This window comes from Gobio gobio (genome assembly GCF_949357685.1).
Source record: "Gobio gobio genome assembly, chromosome: 16".
Lineage (NCBI taxonomy): Eukaryota > Metazoa > Chordata > Actinopteri > Cypriniformes > Gobionidae > Gobio > Gobio gobio.
The window spans coordinates 45939167-45960652 of NC_137109.1; the positions used below are offsets into that span (position 1 = coordinate 45939167).

Consider the following 21486-nt stretch of genomic DNA (forward strand, 5'->3'; position numbering starts at 1 on the left):
ATGCCACAGTTGACCAATCAGACAATAAGTACATTACCCAGAATGTGTTGTAAGAGTAAAAAATGTAATGTTTGAAGATTAATCTTTTTAAAAGACAATGAATAATGTTATCAGCAGCTAAACTGAAAATCTCTTTCTAACCATGTGCGCTTCATAGTGTCATTTTCATTAACAAGCCTCCCGTTGCTGTTTCTCTCAGTAATATTACAGTTCTCTCTGACTTTGACCTAAACATGTCTCTCTCTGTCTCCTCATTTCTTCTTCTGTCTGTCTTTCACTTTGTCTAACTTGCTCTGCGGCAGGTGGTAAGTGCCTCTCTCTCCTCCTCCTCTTTTATTCTTTGTGTTTTTGTCTTCTCTTTTAATGGCTCTGGCTTTAATGTGTTTCCAGAATGTTTCCATCCATCATTCGTGGAATATTACTCATCTAAAGTAGATCTCTGTGGTAGGAGGGAGTCAGTCATACAGATATTATTGTGCGTTGGTTGTGATGTTTAGAGTGGGTCATCAGTGTGGAGCTGGTGTGATACTGCCATCTGCTGACAGCATTGTGAACTGCATTTAGCTTAGAAATGACTACTGTGGTTAAATGTAGTTCGTTTTTTCCCCATCTTTATCTGTGATTTTATTTATTTTTAATATGACGATGTACTGTATATTTACAAAATATTGCCATGGTACCATAGATTCTGCCAAAATACTATACTAAATGCTATATTAAAGGATTAGTTCACTTCAAAATGAAAATGTCCTGATATTTTACCCATCTTATCCAAGATGTTCATGTCTTTCTTTCTTCAGTCGAAAATAAATCATTTGTTTTGAGGAAAACATTCCAGGATTTTTCTTCACATCATAGACTTTCATGGCAACCAAAATGTTGAAGGTCCAGATCAATCCAGGTCTTCAGAGGCTCTGCTCGATCCCAGACGAGGATTAGGGTCTTATCTAGTGAAACAAATAGTCATTTAAAAAAAAAAAAATAATATATTTTTTAACCTAAATTGCTCATCTTGCGCTGCTCTGCGACGTGCTAGGGATTGTGTAATCACGTCAGAAAGCTCACGCTAGACGTAGGCAGAAGTACCGCCCCGTGTTTATAAAGCGCTCGTGCGAAGACTAACACAAACGTCCTTTAGCCAAAAAAAAGGTAAAACAACGATGTCAGACGATTTTGAAGTCGAAGATAGAGTGTTTTTTGGTAAAGGGAGTTTGTATTAGTCCTCGCACGTTCTCTTGTGCGGTACTACCGCCTACGTCTAGATCTTTCCGACGTGATTACGCAATCCGTGGCACTTCGCAGAGCAATTTAGGTTAAAAAGTATATACATTTTTATTTTATTTTTTGAAAATGGTCGATGGTTTCACTAGATAAGACCCTATTCCTCGTCTGGGATCGTGCAGAGCCTCTGAAGCCCTTCTTTTGAAACTGCATTGATTTGGACCCTCAACATTTTGGTTGCCATTGAAGTCTATGATGTGGAGAAAAATCCTGGAATTTTTTCCTCAAAAAACTAATTTTTTTTCAACTGAAGAAAGAAAGACATGAACACCTTGGGTGAGATGGGGGGTGAGTAAAATATTGTACAAAAATATGGTAAAATATTGTCAGAGCACTTACAATAGTGATACACAAGGTACGCAGAGAGGATATAAGCAGTATTTTTTCTCTTTTTTCAAATCTTTAAATAAATCTTGAGAAATGCCTGATGTGGATTTAACAGCCCTCAAGCATTTTACTCAATTTCAATGCAGTCTCTGCAGTATTTAATTGTGTCACTGCATAATTTAACAATTTAATTTAAAGACAAATGGCAGACAAAAATGTGCAGTTAGAAGAATAATATCCATAATTGGCACGTTATTATTGTTGTAACTCTGTGTTGGGTTATTGTGTTGCAGAACATTGGGAAGAAGATGTCTTGCCAGCAGTTCATTAGCAATCTGGACGGCCTGAACGACAGCAAAGATTTTCCCAAAGAATTGCTCAAGGTAATTATTTGGGATTTTCTGTTATTTTATTATTGTGGACAAGCAGCGGTAAGAAAAAGAAAAATAGCTTCAGAGAAGCACATGCATGTCTACTGATAAAGTGTGATTTCTCACCAAACCTGACTGATTTCATTAAAACACACTCTAAACACAGTATCTGCATAATGTGCATGATGTAATTGCATTTATGAATGCAACAAAGATGCATCTGTGTTTGAATTGGATTCAAGAGCATATTCTTTCATGAGCTCTGTCCCATAAGCCCAGCTGACTGTATTTGTGTATTTCAGATGTACGGTATTAACAGTCTCATATGTCTCTGTCCTGGTTTAGGTGCTCTATAACTCAATAAAGAATGAGAAGCTGGAGTGGGCGATGTGAGTATCCAATATCATCCCCAGGAGTCAAGAGCGCTAACATTATCATGTGACTTCTGGGGCGAATCTGTGCGTGTGTGCGCAGTATCTGCACATGTGCATTAATGGCGTTCTGTTTCTGCAGCGAGGAAGAGGAGTTGAGGAAGAGTCTGTCGGAGCTGGTGGAGGAGCAGTGTGATGCGGGGGGGAAGCGGGTTGTCAGGGTAACGGACAGCAGTAACCCTTTCATCGCTATTCCACTTTTACTCAATGCTACGACGTATAAACACGGCGTTCTGACACGCAAAAGCCATGCAGAAATGGACGGCAAACGCAGTAAGTGTGTTTCTGCCAAATCGACAAAACAATCCCATAATGCATTGTGAAAAGCTCAGGGTTATTTAAGTATTATTTATATACTATTATTATATTATATTTATTAATATTTTCAATTTGCTTTCATTGTAAACTTTAATTTTAGTTTAAGGTTGAGTCATTTTTTTATATGTATTTTTATATTTTTATATAGCTTTAATTTGTTTTATTTGTAGTAATTTTAGCATTTTAACTTAAATTACATTTAAGTTTTCCATATAATATTTATATTTAGTTTATTTCAGCGTTATGTGTGTGTGTGTGTGTGTGTGTGTGTGTGTGTGTGTGTGTGTGTGTGTGTGTGTGTGTGTGTGTGTGTGTGTGTGTGTGTGTGTGTGTGTGTGTGTGTGTGTGTGTGTGTGTGTGTGTGTGTGTGTGTGTGTGTGTGTGTGTGTGTGTGTGTGTGTGCGTGTGTGTTTAATCTGTAAGGTAGGTCAATAATAAAAGCAAATAAAAATGATAATAACAAATATTAAAATTAAATTCACAGTTCTCTAATGTCAGTTAATGGTAACATTACATACAGGCAAACAAATGAAACGCTCAGTTTTGATGGGCGTGCCGCACTGAAGACTTGGAAGTAAACACCCACGGCTAGGATTGGATGAGCTTGGATGAGATTGATTGGATGCATATTTAATGAGCTTCAGCTCCCCTGTGGTCAGTGGTGAAACGGCAAGCGGAATGAATCGCCCACAGGGCTCGCAAAATGTCTTTATCAAACACAATGATTTATCTCTCATCCACCCGCGATTGATTGGAATGGTTTTATTAACGTTACTTGGCCCGCCCAATTGATGAATATAACCGTGAACCGTACACGCACGCATGTGCGTGCGCCCTTCAAATATCAAGTCAAGAGAGTGAACACTCATCATGGAATGAATGTTATTTCACTATTTAAGATAGCCCATCGGCAGGCCGGGCTTACATTTTGGTAGCCCGTCTGGAAAACACATAGCCCCGGGACGTTGGGCTTTGCAAGCTCTGGCCCATAAACATGTCCGAGTCTGATCTCGAATCGCAATGAACCAACAACACCACAAATAAAGGATTCTCCAGCCTGTGACAGCGTGCTTAGGTATGTTCAGTTAGACATGTTCACATAATCAATAGATATCAAACAATCTGTAACAATGCAATACTATCACATATAAAAAAATTTTAAAAAGTTTTTCATTCGTTCATGTAATCTCATCCTGTCTGCAAATCCAGTCTCTTGTTTACAAACGAATCCGTGGTTAAATGAAGGAACAAATGCGCTTCCCCATGTGAGCTGGATATTCATTAAAAATAAAGCTCATTCATGCATTCACAATATTGGAATCCGAATGAAGCTTATGTGGTATGTTTACTGCTTAGAAATTCGATGCGGTTTAGCTCTATGTAGGCCTATGCACGAGTCGCTGGGCATGGCTACAGAATCAGGCGTTCTTCTTCTTCTGTTGAGGCGGTGCTTCACCACACGCTGACGTCAAGGGTCGACATATTCTGAAATCCATCGTTTGCTGGGCCTGCTGTCAATAAAAGTTTTCAGCTCTGAAACGTACAGGATATTCTTATATTACCATGACCTTTTATATATCAAAAGCTCACGGAAAGTTGATTTCTCAAATCATAAAATTTTTTATGATTGAATTACTTAATAGCTTTTCATTAAACTCACAAACCCCTGTCAGGAAAACCCTGATGTAATGTAATATTTAAGACACTTCATGTTGATGATAACAAAGAATGGAATATATTTTCTTTCTCTTTGTATTTTTATATCAATATGGTAAAGATTAATATACTCAAATCAATGTGCTAGGTCAAAAGTAATCAAAAGTAATCCAAAAGTAGACAGATTATATTACCTTATACATTACTAACTACAATTTTTGTCATGTCATCAGTAACCGATAACAATTTGTAAGGAATCTACCCAGCTCTGCGTGTTTTGAACGGCCGCATCTGAGGCAGTAAGAGCATCGAATTATGTTTTTAGCAACATACAGATTATAAAGCTCAGTTTTTTCTGTCATTTGGCCAAAATCTCATGTTATTAAGAGCAGGCTATTTAAGACTGCACTATCTATGACTCAACGACAAATGCTAGACTAAGACACTCTTCTCTGCTCCTCAAATTCATAGAACATCAGCCTTTATATATAATGTTTCTCGAGTAAAGAAAATGCTGTATTTATTCAAAGAACCAGTTCTTTATTTACCTTAAGCAGAGATGGCGTCTGGCACTTCATTCTCAATATAGGGGGTGGAGTTATGAGGTTTGACTGACTGTTTGAGCTCTTTTTAATACTTTTCATTGGTTAAATATTTGCGAAACCCACAGACAGATGTAAGGAGTGACCAATAGTAATGATTTATGGGAAAAAAAATATGGAAAATGTAATATGGAGATATGATGTTTCCGCCCAACAGCAACGATATACAGTACGTGTGTGTGTTTCTAAGCTATATATTTTATAAATGTATACAATATTTCATACACACTCAATTGAAAACAAGCCAAATCTCCTGTGCCGAGCATTGTTTGTGTGGTGCGTGGGGGCGTTTCCTAAGTAGAACATTCCAAATAGGTCACTTATGAGATGGTTAGCATGTTGCCTTAGTAGGTCTCTGCCTATGTAGGCAGTGAGCAGCAAAGCAGCACACTTAGTTTTGGAACAGAGCTAAAGTCAAGAAAGGCAATAAATCAGCATTATTTGGGACCCGCCAAGATTTCCTTCTGTTTAATAATGCAGCTGCTTTAATTAAAACAATTAAGTTGTATCTTACATAGAGGTGGAGCTCATTTGTGAGAAGTGACATGGTTTACAGATTTTCTTTCTTCGACTTGTGTTGCAGCAAACAACAGCGGTGCTCATTAGTGAAGAGTGTCTTTATTCTGTCTCTCTCACACACATTTTCTCTTTTATTCTGTCTCTCTGCAGCCCCAAGAGGACGCAGAGGCTGGAAGAAGTTTTATGCCGTGCTGAAGGGGATGATTCTCTACTTGCAGAAAGTAATTTAAATCTACCTCCCACACACACACACACACACACACACACTGCAACATAGTCATACTATATTCCTCCTACTAGCCACATTGGCGGGTTTAATTTTATATACAATATATACGTTTTTCAATTGTAGTCTTTTAAAAAGGCATCTGAAATAATAAACTAAGTGCAATATAGTGTCAAAAATATAAATTTTTCGATACATATCGATACTCAAATATTTGAAATGCTTCCAATACTAATTTTCCACAGAATAGATACACAATACAAGCTGCGCTTGCTCGCTTTCATCTCTCCGACAGCGAGTTGACACACAAACCCGCCTCCCCTCACAGAATTTCAGCGTGGGATTGTGCGTATTGCGCATCATTTTACACCCAAAGTGTGCGCAGATAAATCTGTCTCTCATTACAAAGTTGAATTCTTTTTCACTGCTTATTGTGCTTAAACAGTCAAATGATGTCAAAATGTCGGTCTTGGTGAGTATTCATGTAAACCCAGTTAGTTATGTTTTAAGTGAATGTAAACGCATGTGTAATATTATATGGATCCGTGCATCAGGTCTTAAAGTGACAGCAGCCTAATATACCTGCTGCCAAATTATGAGGTAAGGTTAAAAATATTTTTATGGAAGTTTTTCCCCATGGTATCGATGTCAAATTTGTGGCCAGTGAAAATGCTGAGTGGCTAGTAACTTTTGAAAACCACTAGCCACAGTGGCTGGTGAGCAAAAAAGTAAATGTCAAGCCCTGTCTATCACATACTACTTTTTTAAAATATAAAAGGCAATAAACATGCTAGCACGCTAGTTTTCCATTCTGAACATTGTAAGCTGCCTGGTGTCTGCTGTCTACATAGGTTTTTATTTATTTATTAGATTTATTTGACATGGACATAACAATTACATTGGACGAACCATATGCATTTGCTTAAAGGTGTCATGAACTGGCTTTTTAAAAAAATTTATACTGTTGTCTGAGGTCAACTTATGACGTTTGCGTGGTTTTTACATTCAGAAACATCATGAAGAATAAGTAATTGGCTATTTTCTGCCTTGGTTTTGAGGCTCTCTGAAAAACTGACCTTTTTGATGGGCGTGTCGCACTGAAGACTCGGAAGTAAACACCCACGGCTAGGATTGGATAAGATTTGCATATTTAATGAGCTTCAGCTCCCCTCAGTACATGTGGGGATTGTTTTGAAAGCGCCTGCGGAAACGCTTACAGGACTCGCAAAATGTCTTTATCAAACAAACACAATGATTCATCTCTCATCCACCCGCAATTGATTGGGATGTTATTTCTGTATCATTTCGCCCGATCATCAGTGAATATAACTGCGAACCGTACACACACACACGCATGCACGCGCACAAGAAAGGTGATAGCCTGTGTGAAAAACACATAGCCCCAGGACATTGGGCTTTGCGAGCTGGCATTACAAGTCCGAGTCTGATCACGAATGAACCAATAACACCTTCTCCAGCCTGTGACCGCGTGCTAAGGTATGAAATCAATAGATATCAAACGATCTGTAACAATGCAATACTAACACATATAAAAAAACATGTTTTACTCACATAAGTGTGTTGCACCATTCCTGTCGGATCCAATATAGAAGGCCCAGCATTGTGTTTTAATCTCAATATGTCTGCAAATCCAGTCTCGACCTCTATTTTACCAATCGATTCCGCATCGTTTATCTCCACGAGTCGGTGGGCGGGCTGGAGGCGGTGCTTCTGCGTCCTACTACGTCAGTGGTCGACATATTCTGAGATCTCTCGTTTTCCGGGCCTAGTGCCAATAAAAGCTTTTCTTTGACTAACAAGGAAGTTTTCAGCTCTGAAACGTGCAGGATATTCTAATGTCACGATTAACTTTTATATATCAAAGGCTCAAGGGAAAGTTGATTTTCTCAATTCATCACCCCTTTAAGTGTTTTAGCACACATGCTAATTTTCAACACCTGTCCACATTAGGCTTTTTTAAATAGAGTAAAAAAAATAATAACAATACTGAAATAATAATAAAGAAAATAATAATAATAATACAGAAAAGGAATAAGGCTAACAAAAATTCTAATAATAATAGTAAAAGGAAAAAGAAAAACAGGAAAAACAGAAATACCATAAAATTACAAAAAGAGAAAAAAAAACAATATATTCCCATTTATTTTCATACAAAGACAATAGAGCAAAGACAACATGATCAGACAATTACCCAGTGTAAGGCTATTCATGCGAGCCCTGTTGTTTTGATTTTAACCATTGTTTAAGTGCTCTGTAAAAAGCATTGCCGTTAGTCTCTAGTTTTAAATTAGCAGGTAAAGCATTCCAGAGTTTTGGCCCCTTTGCCGAAAAAGCAGACTGACCAAAAGATGTCTTACACTTTGGGACAATACAGTCGCCACTAGCTATGTTTCCATCCAAAGTTGCAAATATAATTTATGTGCAAAAATGCAATTTCGCATTAAACATTTGCGAATAAAGCACCGTTTCCATCCAGAGTCGAGTCGAAGACAACATAATCGTCACTTCCTGATAAACTACCGCTAAAAAATCACTAAGAAACAAAGGAGAAGCCAACATATATAAATATTTTCCTTTATAATAAATGATATGCGTCTCAGAGAAACTTGTGCATCTCAATAAACTAGTGCTGTCAGTTAAACGCGTTATTAACGCCGTTAACGCAAACCTATTTTAACGGCGTTAATTTTTTTATCGCGAGATTAACGTTCTTTTTGGTCTAACAAACTTTGTAGTTTTTTCACATGGTGTTACAACAACTAGTAACGTTAGAAAAACTACAACACCACTCCGGATGCAGCTAGACCGGAAACAAAACATCAGGCACGCTGCGGCTGCCCGCACTCGTTTGGGCCATTAAAAGAGTAGACGTGGATGGCAAGCGTGAGACGCCGAAATGAGAAACGTATTAAGCCATGGTTTAACTCAGGGGTCTTCAACTAAAAGTGCTTGTCTTGAGCGCTGCTTTCTGCTCTGATGGTGCGCTCACACCGGACGCGAATGAAGCGTTTTGCGCGAGTGATTTAAGTCAATGAAAGACGCAAATAGACATTCTGCGGCGTGAATTAAGCGCCGTGCATGTCGCGTCATTCGCGTCCGGTGTGAGCGCACCATCAGCCTCTTCTTCACTGCATGCTTGACCGCGCGTCTGGGTCTGAACGTAGTAACAATGAGCATTGCAACGTTAACTGTTTCATTACGTCAAAAGGCTTCGCGGTCCAGATGGACGCATCTCGCGGTCCGGATTCGGACCGGAGTCCGCTAGTTGGCGACCCCTGGTTTAACTGCACTATAGGCGGAGTCCTAGTTTACCTTGCATGTGCACTTTGTAATTTTATTTTGTATCACCCTGTTTTGATCCCTTAGAAAGGGCTGTTGAAGGGGCTGTTTGTGCAACAAAGTATTTTTTTCACCCTTTTATTGATGGACAGTGTTACATTGTGTGAGCGATTATTTGCTCCAAGAGTGAATGACTGCTTCAAGTGAGAATGTTGGTGTGAAATCGAACACTACAGTATGCCAATGTTGTTTTCAATAAAACAAACATTTGAACAAAGCAAGCCGATCCACTTTTCTATGTTGATAAGAGCATTAAAATAAGAAAAAATAATGGGTCAAAAAGAAATCAAGGGGCATTTAGAATAAATAAAAATGTGCGATTAATTGTGAGTTAACTATGGCATTAATGCGATTAATCACGATTAAATATTTTAATCGTTTGACAGCACTACAATAAACGTGTTGTCATGCTTTCAGAGGTAGATGTGCTGTTTGAGAACGCAGTCGTGTAAGAAATATAACGAGCATCTTTGACAACAGACTTCTGAAAGACCAAAACAGCATTTCAGATGCTGTGCAAACAAGATTTTTCTGCTGGTTTGTACAGTTATGCTGCTACATCGCGAAAGTCACATGATATTCTTTATGCGCATCAAGGAATTTATCCGGTAAATGCGTTTCCATCGTAGTTTATGCGCATGTTTTCGTATCGGATAGAAAATGTATCCGACTCAAACGAGCGCATACGTTTTTAATGCACATTTTTTAGAATTTATGCGCATCTTGGCATTTCCATTCAGTATTTTTTTTTCAAAATGCGCATAAAAATAGGTGGATGGAAACATAGCTACTGATAGTGGCTTGTGTGTTTGCCCTCTTAGCGTTCTTCTAAGGCAACATGCAAACTGAAATCGAACCTCGACCGATTTGAAATGCTTTACATAAGCAGCGATTCTACACAAATAGGGCTTCTCACAAGAAACTCTACTTACAATTGATTTCAGTGGAGTTTGACATTAGCATGCAGTTAAGATAACACTGTGATACTCTATGAAGCCTGCACAATAGACAGTACACCCAGATATTGGATTTTATTAGTACTTTTCAGTATTGAATGTAATAAATGTATTTTTGTCATTTACATTTTGCTCACTTTTGCTCACGTTGTCCACTGCCTTAGTTGTTTGTTTTTCATGGCAGATGCTGCAATGCATAATGGAATTGCTTTTGCCGTGATGGATACATGCAATATACAATTTGGCCAAAAGAATGCAGTGTAATTATCTATTGCAGTTATGCTGCTTCCTTTTGGACCTGCCTTTGTACTTGAAATGCATTAAAATGCTCCTCAACAAATGGTTTTGTAACATAGCCATTGTCTCTCTCTCATTTATTTTCATTTTTGCTTCCACTTATTCTGTACTCTGTCTCCTCCGTATGGCCAGGATGAGTATAAGCCTGATAAAGACCTGTCAGAGGTGGACTTGAAGAACGCAGTACGGATTCACCACGCTCTTGCTACTAGGGCCTGTGACTACAGCAAGAGACAGAACGTCCTCAAACTCAAGACCTCCGACTGGAGGGTCTTCCTCCTGCAGGCCCCGTAAGCATCACTCTTCCTTAACTGCTCTGGTTATTGCTTTCACTGCAGTTGGTTAGGTAACAGCCCACTGTCACATTGTTCTGGGGTGGGTATTTGTCAGATTTTCTTTGTTTCATTTTACTTGTTTGACTTTCCCTTTAAATGCATGTGTGTAGGAGTGAAGAGGAGATGATGTCATGGATTTTCAGGATTAATCTGGTCGCAGCTCTTTTCTCGGCTCCTGCTTTTCCCGCCGCCATCGGCTCAATGAAGAAATTCTGCAGACCGCTGCTGCCTTCATCCACTACTAGACTCAACCAGGTGCACAAATACAACTATAAACAGCCTACATACACTTTATTATGTAGTGGAATCGTTTTGTAATTTGATTATTAATAAGTATTTGTTTATTTATAACTATTTATTTAACATTAGTGTTAACATATTGCTTGAATGCTGTATCCCATGATGCAATGGGATCAAATAGACTTTCCATTTCCAGTTTGACAAATGTACCAGAAGCAGTTTTGTCTATATTTTATTTACTTTTTGATGCCAAAAGACATTTTTATACAAAATGTAGTTAAAAATTTTATAAATATGCAACCTATTTTAATATCTACAATCGTTTTAGTATTAAAATACTATGTATATGAATAAATAGACTACAATTATTTTTTAAATGTGTAATAGAATTGGATTATATAATTTTGTGTGTATATTAGGGATGCCACAATTCTCAATATAATATTGAACCATTCCGTACGGCATTCACGGTTCAATACGCGCTTGTGAATTGCGGTTTTTCATTTAATTAATTATTTTTATTTCTCTCCGTTTTAAATATTTCTCTCAGTTTATTTCTGCTCTGTTTGAGTCTACGCGCTGATATGAGCAAATATCCGATCACTGCACTAAAGTTAGGGTGTGTTTAGCCACGCTTGCATTGCTGGTGTCAGAGAGTTATACTCACGGAACACTATAGTTATTCACAATCACCAAAGTTCATTATTTGCATGCGTTTTAAAGCCTTGCTGGTTAAACATTTAATTTGCGTGCTTATGCACTGTTTTAACATGCGCTGAGCGTGCGCACTTAAAGCCTGTCAAACACGTGATTACTGGACTAAATAATCTTACTGCGCTAATACTGTCAAATATACACAAGGTTTACATAAACACAGTCGGTTATTTCTAAAGTAAAATCGGCGTGTGTCTGTATATTAGATGCACGGAAGTCTTAAATTGACAGCAGCACAGCCTATAGTGAACACGCTGTCCTTAAAGGGACAGTTCAACTCTAAAATTCTTGTAATTATTTACTCACTCTAATGTTGTTCCAAACCTGTATTCATTTCTTCTGTTGAACACAGACAGTTGAATACCAGACAGCTGATGCTAGCCATTGACTACCATATTATCATTTCCTACAATGGGGACCAGCAACTGTTTGGTTTCCAACATTCTTCAAAATATATTTTATGTCCAACAGAAGAAAGAACTTTATTCAGGTGTAAAACAACTTGAGTCTTGAGCACGAAAAACAGAATTTTCATTTTTGAGTGAACTGTTCCTTTAATGTTAATAAAACAACAAAAGACAAAGAGAAAATCATTCCCTGCTCTTGACTGAAAAACTTTAATACAGTAGCTTTAATAAGAATCAATGTATATTTTATAGTGAAGTCTGTAGTTTTATTTTTACATTTATTCATTCAATTTCAAACTTAAATACCGAACCGAACCAAAACTGTGGTTAAAAACCGAGGTATGTATTGAATTGTGGACTAACTGAATTGTTGCATCCTTAGTGTATATATATATATATATAATGCAAAATATTGAAAATATAGTTCTAGTATTATAATACTGTGTATATTAATATACTTTAGTTAGTAGTAGTTTATAAATATTTACTCACTGAATTCAGTAATGTAAGTCGTGAAATGAAGTTGTGTGATTTATATATATTAATATACACACACTATTATAATATCTTAATAATATGTGCATATTAATAAATAAAAAAATATACTAGTTATTAATTGTGTATAATTCAATATCATTTTTTTATTTGATAATAAAATATATTAAAAAAGTATAAATATAAATCAATAATGTGCAGTCTTGTGAGTCTTAAAGGTCCCGTTCTTCGTGATCCCATTTTTCAAACTTTAGTTAGTGTGTAATGTTGCTGTTAGAGCATAAATAATACCTGTAAAATTATAAAGCTCAAAGTTCAATGCCAAGCGAGATATTTTATTTAACAGAAGTTCCCTTTCAAAGCCCACAGCGAACGGCCAGTTCGGACTACATCCTGGTACTTCCTGCTTTAATTACGTCAGTAGAGCAGTTTGTCGACTAACCTCCGCCCACAAGAATACGCAAAAAAGGGGCGTGGTCTTGTTGCTCTCCCGCGTGGAGAAGAGGAAGTGTTGCGTTCGGTTCGGTTCGGTTCGGTTGCGTTTGTCGCCATGTTGTTCAGACGCTGTTATTTTCATCCCGGAGTCAAATAACCTGTGTTTGGCCTTCAGGGGCTGTAGTTTGAGCGCGTTCATCTCCCCGTTATGGTAAGAGGCGTGACCTTTCCGGGCAATGTGCGCTAAGCTGCTGTCGAATCACAACACGGGAACCGCTGGCACAATCAGAACTCGTTACGTATTTCTGAAGGAGGGACTTCATAGAACAGGGAAATCCTCAAGCCGTTTTGAGGACAGTGAAAACAGCAGTACAGATAAGTAAATTGTGTGAAAAATACTGTTTTTTTACACATGAAACATGAACACATGTTATATTGCACACTGTAAACACAATCAAAGCTTCAAAAAAACACGAAAAACGGGACCTTTAAAGGGTTAGTTCACCCAAAAATGAAAATTCTGTCATTAATTACTCACCCTCATGTCGTTCGACACCCGTAAGACCTCCGTTCATATTCGGAACACAAATGAAGATATTTTAGTTGAAAGCTGATGGCTGAGAAAGGCTTCAGATAGGCCTCCATTGGCATTCAGTACATTTACACTCCCAAGACGCATAAAAGGCACTTAAAACGTCGTTACAAAGTCCATCTCACCACAGTGACTCTACAATAATTTTACGATGCGACGATAATAGTTTTTGTGCGCAAAAAAAAATAAAAATAACACCTTTATCCAACTTGTTGTTTTCTTCCGTGTGTGCCTCCACGACGCATGCACGAGAATATGACGTAGCGCCAGCGTTCGGGAATCCATGAAATGCACACTTAAACCCCATTTTGAGAACTACGCCGAGACCTAAAGCACGATCAATGTAGAATTCAACAGCTTAGATACGCGCGTCTTCCTCTGCTTGTAAACAAATCGCTTCTGGGTCATCTGTCCGAACGCCGGATCTGCGTCATATTCCCGCGCATGCGTCGTGGAGGCACACACGGAAGACAAGAACAAGTTGGATAAAGGTGTTATTTTGATTTTTTTTTTGCGCACAAAAACTATTGTCGTCGCATCGTAAAATTATTGTAGAGTCACTGTGGTGAGATAGACTTTGTAACGACGTTTTTAGTGCCTTTTATGCGTCTTGGGAGTGTAAATGTACTGAATGCCAATGGAGGCCTATCTGAAGCCTTTCTCAGCCATCAGCTTTCAACTAAAATATCTTCATTTGTGTTCCGAATATGAACGGAGGTCTTACGGGTGTCGAACGACATGAGGGTGAGTAATTAATGACAGAATTTTCATTTTTGGGTGAACTAACCCTTTAAATAGTATACTAATGTAATACTAATAAAATGCATATCAATGCATTGGCCTATTGTTTTATGTACTATTTAAAGCAGTCATATCACCCTGTAGCCCTGCTTTCCCACTGAAGCTAAGCAGGGCTGAGCCTGGTCAGTACCTGGATGGGAGACCTCCTGGGAAAATTAGGTAGCTGCTGGACGAGGTGTTAGTGAGGCGAGCAGGGGGTGCTCAACCTGTGGTCTGTGTGGGTCCTAATGCCCTAGTATAGTGATGGGGACACTATACTGTAACAAGCACCGTCCTTTGGATGAGACGTTAAACCGAGGTCCTAACTCCCAGGATGTCCTTAGGAAAAAGAGTAGGGGTGTAACCCCGGCATCCTGGCCAAATTTGCCCATTGGCCTCTGTCCATCATGGCCTCCATCCCCATATATACTGATTGGCTTCATCACTCTGTCTCCTCTCCACCAATAAGCTGGTGTGTGGTGGGCGTTCTGGCACAATATGGCTGCCGTCGCATCATCCAGGCATCATCCAGCTGCACTTGGTGGTGGTTGAGGAGATTCCCCCCTTCTATATGTAAAGCTCTTTGAGTACCCAGAATTATTATTATTATTTTTAAAAAATAATTATAGGCAATGTACAGTATATACATGACGTTGATTTTGATATATGCAGGAGGATCAACTGAAGTCCCATGAGAACAAACTGAAGCAGATCTCTCTGGAGTTGGAGGAACACAAGCGAAGCCCGCCGGATCTGACACCCAAGAGCAAAGAATCAGAAGAGTATCGAATCAAAGAGCACTATTTAACCTATGAGGTCAGACCAATACAAAAGTTATTAGTCTCAGAGCTCATGCAAATGCTTCTGTTCGCCCATTTAGCTATTACATTATTGCTTTAGCTATTGCACAGGGCTAATGGAGAAGAACAGTTTGCTGTCAAATTTGGTAGAATACACACTTTGTAACTTTTGTTTTTAGTTATCAAATGAATTTTTTTTTTACTGATTAAAAATTCATAGGTTACAAAATAGCATCTGTAAAACGTCTATATCAGTGGTTGCCAACTGGTGGTTCATGATCAAATATTAGTCTGTTCTGATCATAGTCATGGTCAACAGGGGAAATCAATGTAAAATTGCAAATAATACAATTAAACTAACCATGTTATTGTGTATGTTATAAGAGCAAAATAAATAGGCCTGTGTTTTTTGTTATTGTCAAAGGTTGACTATAAATACTAAAACAAATAACAGTTGAAATGAGGATAAACATGGTTTATGCTGAACAGTTTTGTGCATAAAATTATTGGTATTTAGAAACTAAACATATTATAAAATAATAAATTATCATTAAAAAATATACAGTAGTAGCCAAAAGTGATTACCAGAGAAGATATTTATTTTTAATGACCCTACAAGTTCAATTAAACCATCAAAATATGAGGAAAATATGTTATATTTGTTAAATATGTGGTAAACACTAAACGTGGTTACGGTATTTGTCTGAAAATGTATTAAAATTATTTGGCAAACTACAGCTACAAGTTTTATTTGACTTTGCAAAAAATGCATAGAAAAACAAAAAGCTCACAGGAAAAAGCAGACATTGGCTACAACATAATCAGTTATTAGTATTTTGTTCGTTCTGTCTTGTTTTTGCAAGTCTTCATCATTTATTTTTATGACAGCTTGGCAAAAATGATGTCTGCACATTTTGGCATGTTTCATTGCTTTATCATAAATAAAACAATTGATTCCAAGCACAAGTACGCAATATGCTTACAAAATCTTTTAAAGTAAATCACTTTTGGCCATTACCGTACAAATATCACAGGGCTCGACATTAAGCCGGTTCAGTAAATCTGTCCGAGTAAAAAATTTGCTTGTCCGGAATTTTTTGTTTTGTTTTTTGTGTTGTAAATATAATTTATTCTGAAGCAATATTCTCACCAGTGTGCAGTCAGCTTTGACATATTTAAATCTGCATATTTGAGATACTTTTACCTTTTATAAAGGGCATTTTAAAAGACATTCCATAATCTTATTCAATATAGGTTATGCTTCAGCTTTCATTTAATTTATTTTAATTTGATCTAGAAATTAAATTAGAATAAGACACTATAGGGCTGTTACCAATCAAATTAAATAATTTACACACAAAAAAAACTGCTTTAAATAATGTTATGAGATTGTTTTAAATATGTTTGAATATACAAATAAGAAATGTTGGAAAGATGAAACTAAACCACCAGTAGGTGGCAGCAGGTGACCGTCTGAATGAGTGAGTCATTGAGTCATTCATTTAAACGATTCATTCAAACAGCTGATTCATTCAAGAATGAAGCAGTCGTTTATGAACAGGTCATTGAATCTTTGATTCAACCGATTCATTCGAACACTGAATCATTCAGTAACGCGCTGTTGCTGTGATCTTTGTTTGGAACTATTTTCGCTGCTGAAATCGAACAAAAACAATCAATATTGCATCTAAAATGTAAGTGACTTAATGTTAATTAATTGTTTATGTAACTGTCAGACGAAATCCGTGTCATTTTCAGTCGTGATGATTTTCAGGAAAACAGCACTCTTGGTTCTGTGATGTTGCTTAACTGTAGGCTATCATATGTTATAAATATAAAAACTCCACAATTTGTAATTTTAACCATATGTTAACTGAGTTTCTCTGTATGCGCAGTGCTCATTTGTTGTGATTTCTCCTCGAGAAGCTGCGCGAGCCTCAACAGCGCAACCTTGTTTCCGTCAGTTCATATTATATATTATTATCCACTATCGAACGCCACTTACACTAAATTAATTAGTGATGCATTTTGGTGATTCCCTAGTTATTTTTTGACGTTTTAATCAGGCTACATGTCCGGTCGGGCAAGTAAAATTCTCGTTCACTTGCCCCTTCAAAAAATCCACTTGTCCCGGACAAGCATTAAAGGGTTAGTTCACCCAAAAATGAAAATTCTGTCATTAATTACTCACCCTCATGTCGTTGGACACCCGTAAGACCTCCGTTCATATTCAGAACACAAATGAAGATATTTTAGTTGAAAGCTGATGGCTGAGAAAGGCTTCACACAGGCCTCCATTGGCATTCAGTACATTGACACTTCCAAGATCCATGAAAGGCACTTAAAACGTCGTTACAAAGTCTATCTCACCACAGTGGCTCTACAATAATCATATAATGTGACGACAATAGTTTTTGTGCGCAAAAAAAAATCAAAATAACACCTTTATCCAACTTGTTCTCGACTTCCGTGTGTGCCTCCACGACGCATGCGCGAGAATATGACGTAGCGCCGGTGTTCGGGAATCGATGAAATACACACTTAAGCCCCATTTTGAGCACTACGCCGAGACCTAAAGCACGATCAATGTAGAATCCAACAGCTTAGACACGCGCGTCTTCCTCTGCTCGTAAACAAATCGCTTCTGGGTCATATGTCCGAACGCCGGATCTGCGTCATATTCTCGCGCATGCGTCGTGGAGGCACACACGGAAGACAAGAACAAGTTGGATAAAGGTGTTATTTTGATTTTTTTTTGCGCACAAAAACTATTGTCGTCGCATTGTATGATTATTGTAGAGCCACTGTGGTGAGATAGACTTTGTAACGACGTTTTAAGTGCCTTTCATGGATCTTGGAAGTGTCAATGTACTGAATGCCAATGGAGGCCTGTGTGAAGCCTTTCTCAGCCATCAGCTTTCAACTAAAATATCTTCATTTGTGTTCCGAATATGAACGGAGGTCTTACGGGTGTCCAACGACATGAGGGTGAGTAATTAATGACAGAATTTTCATTTTTGGGTGAACTAACCCTTTAATGTCGAGCCCTGTATTACAAATTTCATTGTTTGATTTTTGTTCACCTTAGTGCAAAAAAAAAACTATATTGGGTCTCATAATCTGATCTGAGTCACATATATATATATATATATACATATACACATATATATATATATATATATATATATATATATATATATATATATATATATATATATATATATATATATATATATGTAACATTTTTGCATATACCAGGGAACTACTTGCATATTTGTGCATTTTTGTTTTGCTTGCCAAAACTGGTTTAATCGTAATTTTTTTCTGTGTCTGCAGAAATGTCGCTATGAGACGTACATCAACCTCCTGCAGGCCAAGTCCCGTGTGGGAAGTGACGACTTGGATAAAATTGAAGCCAGTCTGTTCAGCGGGGAGGGGAAAGAAGGTTATCTGCGCAAAACTCAATCCAGCCCGTCAATCAGCCAAGGTCAGGGGGTCAACGGACGGGCCGGTCATAAACACGCCCCAGAGCACAATAGCTGAAGAGCCTTCTCTGACCACTGAACTCATGCGACAGACTCACGTCTGACCCCGACTGCAGTGGGTTCAGATGCGGGAGACGTTCGTGAACTGAGAGAAATACAAACGTAGCATTATAATATCCTTATTATTTCAATGTACAGTAAATTTATTATGACCATTATATGTATTATTAGTATTATTACTATAACATTGTTAATAATGCTATGAACATTAATATGTGCCAAATACGAAAAATGAGGAGACCAAGACTGTATAAGTGGGAGGAAATGACAACACTGCATATAATAACAAGAGAGAGTGAACTGTGGCATCACAAGCGCATTATGGAAGATGCACCGTCACATGCGGCCACGTTGTGATGTCATTTAGAGCTTTACTATGACATAACACTTTGAGATCCATTTCGATTTCCTTTAGATTAAAGGGACAGCTCACCCGAAAATGTAATTATGACATCTTTTTCACACTTACATTGTTCTAAAGGCCCTTTCACACCGGACGTGTAATGAAAAAGCGAAGCGGAAAAACGAATATTTCGCGTGCAAATAGTTCGCGTCAAAACCATTCACATCAGCCATGACGCAAGTTTGCGACTTCTGTGACGTTTCAGAGCTCCAACATTCACTTTATCATTCAGTGAAGACAAGCTTTTCATTTTATTTAAAAGACCGAAAAGAAGGTATTGGGGGGGTGCTAATCTTGTACAGGAGCTAAAACTTTATCATGGCCGGTTCCGCACTTAATGTCCATGGGACAATTTGAGGAGCTCCTCCAGAGACAGTAGCAGCGCATCTGAAGAGACAAACACACACTTCAGGAACCAATCGATCCGGAGCAGCTGTGTTTCCAGTTGAGTCACAATGTAAACATTTAAGTGCCACAGTCGTACTGACGGAAACACATTCACTTTCCATAGTCGTGGACACAATTAGGTTTAGAAAAAAATCTACAAGTTTTAACTCAAAAGGTGATGTTATCGTTGTCTGTAGCCTACAGTGGGCAAACGCAGCTGCTTCTGTACCGCTGTAACTGCAATTACAGCTGTAATCACGTGAGAAATGCGATACCTGGCAAAGGTTAATGTTGATTGAATAGCTAATGACATCAACTGGACATTTCGTGACCTTTGTTTCCTTGTATGTGATTGGTTTAAGCCTTTTCTGTCGCTGCGAGTGTTAAAAAAAATCGTCATCGAAACGATACTAATAAACATCGTTTTTTCGCCTCAGCACATTCACGTTCGGTGTGGAAGCTCTCATTACACAAACAGCTGATCAAAAAATAAAACCATTGCATGAATTATTCGCGCGTCAAATCATGTCCAGTGTGAAAGGACCTTAAAGGGATAGTTCACCCAAAAATGAAAATTCTGTCATCAAGAAGATATTTTGAAAAGCAAAGCAGATAGAGCAACCATTCACTACCATAATATTTTTTACCTACTATTGTAGTCAATAGTTGCTCTATCTGCTTGGTTACAAACATTCTTCAAAATATCTTCTTTTGTGTTCAGCAGAACAAAGAAACTCATACAGGTTTGGAACAACTTGAGGGTGAGTAAATGATGACAGAATTTTCATTTTTGGGTGAACTATCCCTTTAAACCTGTATGATTTTCTTTCTTCTGTAGTAAAAAGATTGGGGTCCAAACAACATCAGACCCTATTTATTTTCATTGGAAAAAAATAATAATAATAAAAAAAATGTCTGAGACATTTACCAAAATATCATCCTTTGTGTTTTGCAAAAGAAAAAATGTCATACACGTTTGGAATGACATGAAGGTGAGACATTTTGGGTGAACTGTCCCTTTAAGAACCATGTTACGAAGACAAAAAAGACCTATGACATCACAGAGGAGCAATGTGATGGTTTGGGAATTTAAATGTGAAGCGTGTCTTTTTTTCCAATGTTAAAATCTCAGTTTAATATGCAGAGACAACAGTGACTTTAAGTAAAGGTGACTTCCCCCAATAAGTTTGAGCAGCCTGACATGACAACAATTGGACCAATATCATCAGTTTGGGACGAGATTGTCAGTTTGACTGACCAGTGCTCTGAACATCCGTTTGAAAGTCTGTAGTAGCGCAGAAATGACACGCTTCACCTTTAAATTATTCATGACATCACTTAGCAGTGTTTGACATTCTTTATGAGATCACAATGTGTCTGTCCCGAGGCTGTGTGCGGTAATGGCTTCCTCATTGACAGGTCTGGTTTAGATGTAGCATTTGATGTACTTGTGAGACGTTCACAGTTATCGGCCTCATGAAGAAGCCAGTTTAAGGGCTTTGCCGCACGCTGGGGTGCATGTAAAGATTCATGTGGGCTGTCTGTAGTGTTATACAACTACCCCCTTGTAATTATTTATTATGTTATATTTATGAATTGTAAATTTATTTTCTCCTTTTGGAGCCAATATAGTGGACGACGCTTGTAAAGATGAATACATTTGACCCTTGATTATTTTAACCCACACCTTCGTTTTTGTTTTTTTAACTCTTTTAATTGACGAGCTGATGGTTGATAATGGATCCATGGATATAACGGATGTCAGAAAACGCAGTGTCTTAACACGGGACAGGGTAATTGTATGCGCACAAGCGAGGAAAGTTGAGTCTGAGTATGCAAAACAGTGAAGAAGAAGAGGACAAATATTTCGGACTGAAAGCGACACCCTCATTTTCTCCATTCAATGGACCACAAAGCCTCTATGTGTCTCTATGTGCCTGCAGAAAATTCAACCTGGACTGAATATTGAGCAGCAGGACTGCAAACAACACACCACGAACCTCCCGGCC

General features: G+C 37.9%; 1 protein-coding gene across 1 annotated transcript in view; it reads left to right on the forward strand.

Moving 5' to 3' along the window:
* The window catches only part of psd2 (pleckstrin and Sec7 domain containing 2), a 41324-nt gene extending 20823 nt beyond the window's left edge, over window positions 1–20501 (forward strand). Inside the window, exons 6-13 of the mRNA XM_079838344.1 lie at window positions 1902–1991; window positions 2325–2368; window positions 2493–2683; window positions 5656–5726; window positions 10477–10634; window positions 10790–10934; window positions 15015–15158; window positions 18479–20501. Coding sequence (XP_079694470.1) covers window positions 1902–1991; window positions 2325–2368; window positions 2493–2683; window positions 5656–5726; window positions 10477–10634; window positions 10790–10934; window positions 15015–15158; window positions 18479–18685 — 1050 coding nt within the window. The 3' untranslated portion in view covers window positions 18686–20501. The remainder of the gene's footprint in view (window positions 1–1901; window positions 1992–2324; window positions 2369–2492; window positions 2684–5655; window positions 5727–10476; window positions 10635–10789; window positions 10935–15014; window positions 15159–18478) is intronic.
* The last annotated feature ends 985 nt before the right edge of the window (window positions 20502–21486 follow it).